Source organism: Cebidichthys violaceus, unplaced genomic scaffold, assembly GCF_023349555.1.
Source record: "Cebidichthys violaceus isolate CVI_PGR_0920_01 unplaced genomic scaffold, fCebVio1.0.p SCAF_16, whole genome shotgun sequence".
Taxonomy (NCBI): Eukaryota; Metazoa; Chordata; class Actinopteri; order Perciformes; family Stichaeidae; genus Cebidichthys; species Cebidichthys violaceus.
Window position 1 is genome coordinate 8,036,677 of NW_027176329.1, and position 10,353 is coordinate 8,047,029.

General features: G+C 41.4%; 1 protein-coding gene across 1 annotated transcript; it reads right to left on the reverse strand.

Annotated features, from left to right (window-relative positions):
- Window positions 1–5,058: 5,058 nt before the first annotated feature.
- On the reverse strand, window positions 5,059–10,069 carry trappc3 (trafficking protein particle complex subunit 3). Its single transcript, XM_068710975.1, has 5 exons — window positions 9,920–10,069; window positions 8,800–8,897; window positions 6,564–6,663; window positions 5,742–5,924; window positions 5,059–5,628 (listed from the first exon to the last, which is right to left on the reverse strand). Exons 1-5 carry the CDS (start codon window positions 9,959–9,961, stop codon window positions 5,509–5,511), a joined length of 543 nt encoding a protein of 180 aa, XP_068567076.1. The 5' UTR covers window positions 9,962–10,069; the 3' UTR covers window positions 5,059–5,508.
- Between the last annotated feature and the right edge of the window lie 284 nt (window positions 10,070–10,353).

Consider the following 10,353-nt stretch of genomic DNA (forward strand, 5'->3'; position numbering starts at 1 on the left):
CCCCTGACTTTTTTCTCTAGTGCCACCATCTTTACACTCAAATTTACACTCAAGTCAAAGTTTACACTTATCCAATAAAATATTCCAACATGAATAGATCGGCACAACATTGAAATTCATGGTCCCTAGATGATATACAACTTTGGCTGTCCCCAGACCTCTTGGGCCATCAGGTTAACATTTGAACTAACTATTAGTTAGTCTGCATTGGCTAAGAGTAGAGAAATCTTTATCAAAATGTCAATTACACAAAGAAAATTTGGTGAATAAATGGTGAGAGGTCTGGTATGTCTGGTCTGGCTAAATGCATGATTTATAAGTGCAACAGGTCATGTTCTCAATTGCTAATCTCTTTGCGAAAACAAAATGGAGAAAGCTTCTTCAATTCTGCAATATAGTTTTGGATTGGGCTACAATGGTTGGGTTCAAATTAATTCAAACAAATTACGAGTTAATGGTCATGTATTAAAACGCATAACTGTACAGCATAATGTTGGTGCACAGAAATATTCCCATGTGCAACTTTTTGTCATTAACTTAACAACTTGCCCTCTTCAAAACCTTTTTGTTATTTTGCCATTAAATGTGTTTAATATGTTAGCTTTAATGTCACACATAATTATCAATTGCAAAAATGTAAACAACAGCTGAATAGAAATAAAAAGAATAATATCCCACCATGCATCGCCAACGCTGAGCATTTTTCATGAACCTGCATCCGTCCGATTCCAGTCTTTTCCAGTGTGACAGCTTGAGGTGTTTTATATGGAAAGTCATACAGACTGAAATGTCTAGCCTACATAATAGGAGATCCAGACTCCTTACAATCACATTGACTAGTGTGAAAGGTGCTTGAAGTGGGCGGATAATAAATGACTTGCTGAAGACATAAAGCCTTTGGGCTGGGGTCTGGATTGATGTTGCGATATTAGCTCAGATATCATGCTTTAAAAGTTAGACAGATGACCTGCCTGGAAGACATGCGTCATCAGAAGTACTTCGCTCTAATCAATATACGGTGTGTGTTCTGTAACTCCAAAATATGAATGTGACACACACACACAGGCGGTCGGTTCATGCTTGGCAGTGGTGAGCGGCGATATCCCGTCCAGTGCAGCTGGTGTGCAGCCTCTAGGCAGCCCTGTGCTATGGGAGGGAAGCCTGGTTTGATTTTAGTCCAGGGCAAACCAGGACTTTCACATTCCTGCTTTTCAATTGGAATTAACGTATTTGTTGCTGCCTGGGAGACTGATATAAATATATGATTACACATGTGCATTTGGAGGAAAAGGCCCTGGAATAATGAAGTCTAAGGTGAGGTGCCGTTTGCCCTCAGGGCTAGCCAGTGTAATATTACATGACACTTGTTTTTTCTTTCTTTCTTTCCCACTCATTCTCCTTGCTCCATCTTCAAGAAAGACCGTTCCAAGCTGGAAAGTCCTGCCGCTGTTACATAAACTACAGCTCCAACGTCTGCGGGGTCAGGAAAAAAAGGAAGAAAAGACGGAGAAAAACAAGACAAAAGTTCAGTGTGTTGTAGGGAAAATCAGGCTTAAAGATAAAGAGGATCTGGAAAGGGTAAAGCCTGTATCATCAGGAACTTTCTAAAAACTCCTCTTCGTCACATCTTGGAGAAAAGAGGAAGAACAAAAGAGCAGGAGGAAATTGGAAGCAGAGTGAAGGCAGCTTAGCAGCTCCCATCCAAAAAGCCTGGAAGAAAGGGAACGAGGAAAAACTCAAAACAAGGCATTAAATGGCTCGGCGTCGTCGAGGGCTCCGACTGAAACCCTCGTGGAACCAGTCAGGTCATTCCTGAGACAGAGAAATGACCCCACTTTGGACCCATTTCAACCTGACATGTCTTCCTGCTGAGAAGATGTTTTCTTTGTTAACAAGAATCCCTTGTGACACTGGGGATCCAGGAGTTTATCGAACGGGTTAGCTGGATCCGATCCATGCTTTTATTTTGAGCTTGGAGAGGTGCGTTTCACTAGTTTTGCTTCTCGTTTCACCCTTCCTGCCAACGCTCCTGATGACCCAGACATAACTCAGAGAGGCCTAAACATGTCTCACATTCTAGTGGATGTGCTGTCCATGCTAAATGGTTGAGCAACGCATGAGTTATTCGATTTATAGGAAGTGCTCAATGGTTTGTCTGGAAGTGGGTGATGATTCATATTCCGAATGGCTTACAGATGCTGTAGCAGATTTCAGTGGGTAGATAATGTGACCAACTACCAACTCAACTCATAATTACCCCTCAAAAAGCACATGCACACTTATTTACTGAGGTGTTTATGCACATAAATCCCAAAAGAACATCCCTCAAACCGCTAAAATCTCTGAATGTGTTTTAGCAGACAAGTGCAGAGCCTGTGAATTTATGTAGCAACAACTCTCATGTCCATGTGATCATCTTTTCAGGTGCGCAACAGAGAGACAATCATTAAATCAACCACCTCTTCCCACCGCTTCACTGCCTGGGAGCATTATTCAGTCTGTCAGGGATGGGTTTTTTTACCACAAACACACTTGTTTGCTGACTCCATGCATTCTCTTCTTAAAGAGTGCTGTCCATCCTGCTGTGATCTCCGCTCTTTCCACTGACCAGACACAAAACACACACTCCGGAAACCTCTGGAAATCCCGGTCGACTGCGTCTCCAGTCAGACCTTACCTCACCTGAGAGACAGCACGTTTCCCATCAGACACAGAACATTCCCAAAAGGTTGACTATCACACATCCTTTCTTTGATTTAGGGACTGCTGGCTTTCCTTGAGCACATCAGCAAAACATTAAGACTAAGAAAACAGAAAAAAAGGAGGAATGATTGAAACAATGACTGACAAAATAAAGTGGGAAAACTAAGAGAAACGGTGGATGGAAATGGATGGATTGGAGGTAGAAGAAAGGGATGCGGTATTCAATAAGCGCAGGTCAATAACAGGCTGTGTGCTGGGCTTTACTGTCACAGCGTGCCTTTCACCATTTGTTTCCCATAAAGGCCACATGGAACCGTTTAGCTGGCTTAAAGCAGATCGGCGCACGTTGTCTTGGGCCCGTAACATTTTGCTACTTGTTTTTCAGGTCTGTCCTGGTGAAGTTTTCTGAAAAATATGGGCTAGCTGCAATATAAAATATGAATGATGATAACATAAGCAAAAATAAAATGTTGTGTGTGCCGATGGGAGACACCAAACTAAACTGTCCGTGATGGGAGATGTCCTTCTTCCCAGAGTGCATGTGTGTGTGTTTCACATTTATGACGGAGCGAAAGGAGAGGGAGACGACAAAAATAGCATCTTTGAAGCAATTCCTCATGACTAAGAGGGAGTCTTAAGTGCATCAACAACAACTTTTTCTTCTCCTTGTGTTTTCATTCTGCAATAACATCTGTGGTCTTACAAAGGGAATAGCAATCACAGATGGACAGGTTATGAGGAGTGAAGTCATAACGGAGTGCTAGTTGGTGGTCTTTAAACTTTCTTGTTTAATCATCACCCACTTCCTGTGAAAACAATCAACATTGGAATGCCTTTAAATGCTTTGGAGACCCCAAAAAATTGGACAAGGTCCTTCTAAGGCTTATTAACACCTATTTGTGAGTACAGTGGTTGTGATGAATTCATCCCAAACGTTGGCCTCCACATAGTACACGTGCATATATGTGTGTGTTTATAAAGTCAAATACCTGCGAGCATATGGCAGAGTGATACAGGTTTTCACAAGTGCACAGAAAACCCAGCTGTCCGTCCATCCCCCAGGTACACGGCTCTAATTCTGCCAAGTCATTTACATTGAGCTTGTGCACAAAAACTATTTCCTGCCCACTTTCCATCCAACATCCACCTCACAGGTCTGCAGGGTGCGTAGATATGCGCACGTATAATGTGTTGAGAGCTCGTCTAATGGCCCACCAGGCTTACTGCAAGCCGACTGCAGTCCGGGTGCTTCCACTTTCCATTATTCATCCTTTTAAATGAGCACTACCCCAGACAGGAGTAGGCAGAGGCTTAAGACAGTAAATAATACTCTGAAATCCCATCCTAATACATCTTCCCCGGCATTATGAAGCACAAAGACTGCATGTTGTCATTGTTTGTCTAATCTCCAGCCAAATCAAAGCTAGACTATTGGCATCGGCAACTCTGCTTAACGACTGCGAATTGTCTGCTCTTTCCATATTCATAATGTGAAATGAACCTTTTTTTTTTTTTAAGTTTTCTGGCAGCTCTAGCCTTTACTCCCACAAAACAGGGAACGTTTTTCTCCCACAATTCCCACTCCAGCTTTTTACTGGGAACAATGCTGCCAAGGGCTGAGGAACGTTATGTACACAGCAACCTCTGGTGGCTCTTTGGAGAATTTGTACTTCAAGTGCCTGAAGACTAAAACTGTAAAAGCAGAAATGGGTTGGTGTAATAACAGCTGTAAAATGGGATGTGTAGAGCCCGAAGGTTTGCAGCAGCTAATAGCTGACAGATTTCTCCAAATCCATATCTGACAATCTCATCCTCTCTGTGCACTACTTTCAGCAGACTTGTGAGTTTGGTACCAATGTTATTCTTCTGTTGCACAACAAAAAAAAGACAAAAGAATAAGAAAAACATGGCTAACGTTCTCATAGTATCCGGACCAGATATTTGCTTCTAAAACCAGACTAATGATTTGTGTATGTAAACTGTGTGTGTGTGTGTGTGTGTGTGAATGGCCGCCAGTGTTTTCAGTTATTGATGAGGTGTGCAGTCGGTCTGAACGAGCAGTTCTGTTCGTTACTTCAGAGTGATGTAAAGCCATTCACAGGTGTGACAACCAGAACCAACACACACACAAACACACAGATTACTTCCATGTCCCCTGAACAAACATAAGAGAAGCATTAAGTCTGTTATTGTTTGCCTTCCCAGAGCGGCTGCAGCACTCCAAAGGAATAACGCTAGCAGAGTACGCTGAAGCAGAGCTGACAAGGTGGTACAGAGGACACTGTGTGTGTGTGTGTGTGTGTGTGTGTGTGTGTGTGTGTGTGCCTCGACCATTACAGACACACAAGAAAAGTATCGTATTAAATATGTTGCTTTTATTTGACATATCTACCTACATAAATTAACATGCCATATAAATGGCAGAAATAGAGTGTGATTTCTTTAAAAAAAAAAGGAAAACAGACAAGACATACATAAAAACATTACGACGTAAGGCTTCCCAGCCTTGCATCAAAAAAGAAAAAAAAACGAAATAATTCTTTTAAGAAACAGGACAGATATTTGAACAGTAAATTAAGAAAAAAGTGACTTTCAATGAGGGATGGTGCGAGATAAATGGTCAGAGGCATTCTCTTCTCCACAGCAGGAACATCTCATTTAGGAACTGGAGCACAGATCGGTGCCATGGAGCTCTCATTTTGATGTTTTGATTCTGAGTTCATTCATCTTCTGACGGTGTTCCTCACGTGACTCGGTCCTCCCTAAATCAGACAAGAAGTTGCGGGAAGGATCTTTCCGTTTCCATCACTCGTCTCCTGCTGGGAGATTTTCTTCAATCCTCTTGATAAACTTCATGCGGATTTCTGTCACATTGTCCCCTCTCAGAGTGTCCTGAGCAAATCTCACATCCACGGCCATCTGGACCTAAATCAGACAAATAATCACTTACAATTCTGTCCTCTTTGCACAGTAAATATATGGATTACTCTATTCTACGATCACCAGGAAGTGTAAAATGTATAGTGAGTGGACCTTACCATCTCCAGGGCTCCTCTGAGGACCCCACACAGCAGGTTGGAGTAGACCAGCGTGCTGTGGTTATCCGGCAGCTCCACAAAGTCTACCAGCGGGTTGTTCTCAAGGATGAGGGAGAATTCATCTCCCGCTGGACTCCAGTTGGTCACACTGGGGGTACATCCCAGGTACATCTTAAATGCAACCTAACAACAACACGGCGAGTGGAGTGGATAAAAAACAAAAAAACAATGGGTTATTCGATTGAAAACACAGCACAGCACATTCATTTAGCTGGAATTCCAATTCTCACACACACACACACACACACACACACACACACACCTGATATCTGATAACAGCTGTCTGTTGCTTCTTTCCTTCTGCCGCACTTTGTCCCTGTGACGTGTCAGCATTCTCACGCATGCACAAATCAGCGTTGCAGTTACACCAATGAAAATATTCAATGGCTTTGGAGCGGATTTTTCAGGGTTTTTTGCGTATGTAAAAGGGAGTGACACCGGAGACGCAGCAGCCTTGCCATAATAAGTATTTTTATATCTGACATCTTGAGTCATCTAGGTTGCTATCTAATCTTGGTCTCAAGTTTCAAAGGATGCAGACTGGGACTTTAACTTTTTCCGATCTACCCAGTCACAATCATCAATTTTCCCCCAAACCCTCCCAACATCCGTCTTTCCCTCATTAATTGTTCAGAGGCTTCCTCAACATCACTCCTCTCTAATCTTTCTGTTTCTGTCATCCCTCCTTCCCCTCCTGCCTCCCTCCATCTTTGGGAGAAGTTCCACGGTCACGCTCTGATTGGCCTGGAAAAGTCCAATTACCTTAGCAATGACATCGGCTGTTTCTCGGAAATCCTGACACCTGCCGATGCTGGAGCGCGCCAGGAAGTCCTCGATCAGGCGCACGCCAATGTTATAACCCCTAAGACAGAGAGAGAAGACAGAGAGAGGAGCAGGAGACAGAGAGATTAAGTCATTCTTCTTCTTCATCGTAGAGGAAAAGTGCTGAGGAAAAATGCAGTGCATCGTAAAGAGTCATTATTGTGTCATACACTTTGCAAAATGATGATAATCACGATTAAAATGCCAAGTCAACTTATCCTACAGACTCTAGAGCCAACTGATTCCTCCTGATCCTAACATGGTCTGCTTCAGACTAAGACTGCCTTCTAAGGCGAGGTAAGACGAGCCTCATCATGACTTAGCTCAGAGAGAGCTTAAGGTTGCTTCACAACCAGGCAAGCGGAGAAAATCCAGTCCAAAGACCTGTCGGCGGGACAGGATGTTTTGAATTTTTTGAGTTATAAACCCATTCATTTTTCTTAATCTTATTTAGTGGGAGAGCAGTATCCAGCATTGCCTTCCAGAGATGTCCCTCTCCTTCATAAATACTGATATATAATCAGTATTCTCTTCTTTAAAAGGGAGACATCCAAGAGGCCAGAAAAATCACTTCTCTTCCGATGGTTTAACAAGCAAACGATGAACTTTAACATGTTTTAGCAAAGCAGCTCCTTTGATGTGCTCAATATGCACAAAGCATACAATCTAGCTAATGCAGTTACAACTTCTATTAGTTAAACGCCAACATCCAATTATTGATATGATAATAAAGGTGCAATATGTAATGTCTGGCCACATGCTCCAAAGAAATAGGACTGTATTACTGAGTCACTGACCAGGGACAATACGGTCAGTAGACGTTTTGATAGCTTGTGTATCGGCTTGGGTCCGGCGTGGCAGAGAGACGATGAAACCACTATTATTTACGCTTCGTCTAACCTGTGTATCGGCAGTCACAGGTGGACTTAATTTAAGTAATTATGTGACTTCTGAAGGTAATTGGTAGCACCAGATCTTAGTAAGGGGCTTAGGAATGGAGTTGAACATATGAAAACACCGCTTTTGAATAAATGAAATAATGTTTCAATTCCAGGTTGTACAGCAACAAAATAGGAATTGCGTAATTTCGCGAGGCACTGTACTTCTTCATCCTCTAGACTGAGGGCAGACTGGACGCTATACAGTGACTCACTATCACCTCTCTAGAAACTAGTGGTATTGCAACACAGGACGGGCCGGTGCAGGCTGGTTAGAATGCTCATTTTAGTCTCTACAACACAAGATATAGACGTCTTTGACATAACGTCAACACTGTGACCTTTTCATATGCAGTTGATGTTGGGTGTGAACTAGTGCTGGGCGGTATGACCAAAAATGTGTATCACGGTATTTTGTAAGATTCTGGCGGTTTCACTGTATGTCACGGTATTTTTTCCCCCGCGCTAACGCATTAATTAATTAATGCCGAAGATTATTTTATCGCACGTTTAATTATTAAGTGGACATTTTTACCACAAGAACCGGTGAACAGCTGTTTGTGTGGCATGTCTTCCGTCACTTCCTGTTTCCTTCACCTACATTCCCCTGGGTCCTAAATCCCTCCTCGTACAGCTTCGTATCACCCTCTATGTACCAACGTCCGTTTATAACAAATACCACACTAATTACACGGTAATCAGCGTTGCATATGTGTCTAACCAAAATACCCAAAAAAGCAAAAGTCTCTTTGTTCCTCCTGCTCTTTTCTGTTCTTAATGTAGCGACGGAGCCTCTCTCAGCTGTTAGCAGACTTGTACTACCGGGCTAGCTAGCGAGCTGTACCCAGCATGCCGTTCAGCGATGTAATTTTATAAATGTACAATTATTAATGTTACAAATTGTTTATGTGTCACAAACTGTTGTGTCGTGGCGTTTTGCACTGTTAAAGAGCATTAGTTGTGGGTTATTAATTGTTGTGTTATAAAGTTATAACCATGATTAAGGGTCCATCTCAATACACTTAAGACAACTAGCTCCAACCGTAGTGGCAAAATATATATATATATTTATTTATTTATTTAGCTAGCTAGCTAGCTGCCTGTTGAAGAGTGACAGTAATTGTTTCGGCTATGCACCGGTATGGCGGTATATGAAAAATTAATAACATACGGGAAATTAAAACCGGTATGATAACATCATACCGGTTTTAAGTTAGTGACAGTCGAGTCACACTTACATCTTGTCCAGTTGTTTATTAACTTCCTCGTCATTCTCGTAGTCTTTACAGAGCTGGGTGACCAGGGCCCCGTAAGTCAGCGTGAACAGTTCAGAGTTCTACAACAGAGGAAACACAATTCTCATGTTAGTTGTGCTGAAAATGAATCGGGCTCAAAAATTAACTGAAACACATGTGGGAAAACTACCAGCGTAGTCTAAAGACCAATCTCTTTGATTTCTTTTTTTCATTTCATAACATCAATCCACCTTCAAAGATATGCTGAACAGGTCAGGAGGAATCCATGTAAAATTATACAAAATATATATTTAGTGACAAGTAGCCACTTGTAGCACTTGGTCCACACTGTTTAAAGTAGTGTAGGCAATTACTTTTGTCTCTCTCAAATCTATAAAACACCCTGAATTTTGGCTAAAATGTAATTTGGTCAATGCGGAAGAGATCCAGGTTTCTGCACAATGAGGTTTAACAGATCATGCTATGGACAGCTCATGGTGCTGAAATGAAGTCTAACAGTAATAAAAATAATAATAAAAAACACAGGTATATATATATATATATGGTTATAATAAACAATAAATACAGTTTACATACAATTTATAATTAGTTGACATAATGCTTAGTTATTTTTAGTATTCACTGCAGCTGCAACATAAGCCTTTAATGCCAAATAAAAACTGACCCACAGCAACATTATTACAGACCTTTGACGCTATATGAAGTACATATATATATGTATATGTATGTGTTATCATGCACACTATGGACTTCATTTAAAAGGTTATCTTAAAAAGTGAACGGGCAAGGAGGGGATCGTGGTTCAGCTACGTTAACTATTTAGCATGTGTGCTACATCGAACTAACGTTACACATTCTGTCACAGCCAGTGTTCCCCAACTATGAATGAAATACTTAGCTAGTTAACTGATTCAAATGTGTCTATAATACTCATGTATGTAGCCACATCTGTCAAACAAAGACACATGACTGAAGACTATTAATTTAGCTCGCAGAGGTGTAGTATAGCCAGTTGGTTAGGTTAGCTAGTAGGCTACGGTTAGCATTTTGCTAGTTAGGCTGGCTAGGTTTGTTTGCTTTTAATCCTGCGGAAGTCGCCTACCATCTTCTTGCTGTCTGTTGTTCGGTTGGATTGCCTGGACATTGTGGACCGTGTTACAGGCTTACGACTCGATATTAATCCTTTATTTATTTGATTCTGGCTTAGTAGTTATTTCCGCAATCACCAGTGTAGTCACACACTTCCACTAAAGTCAAGCTCGTTAGATTAAACCATACACGTCCGGTCTGTAAACGTTGAAGTCATAGTAATAAACATACAAAGCACATATATGATAAGAGACAACTTATTTGAGAAAAACTAAATTCAGTTAATGAAAGCAAAACTGTTGTTGTTATCATATCCTTGCATATCGAGTTTCCTTGTTACAGGATAAACACATTATAAATTTTATTGTGAAGACAAAAATGTCTTACTTCCGGTATTTCTGTGTTAACTTTACTAGTTTGGCGTGCTCTTCCAGTCAGCTGCCTCAC

Excerpts from the sequence above, each read along its gene's own strand:
- trappc3 (XM_068710975.1), bottom strand. The coding sequence starts at position 9,961 with ATGTCCAGGCAATCCAACCGAACAACAGACAGCAAGAAGATG. Across the intron at positions 8,898-9,919 it reads CAACAGACAGCAAGAAGATG|AACTCTGAACTGTTCACGCT; the intron begins GTAGGCGACTTC and ends CCTCTGTTGTAG. Across the intron at positions 5,925-6,563 it reads CAGCCGATGTCATTGCTAAG|GTTGCATTTAAGATGTACCT; the intron begins GTAATTGGACTT and ends TGTTGTTGTTAG.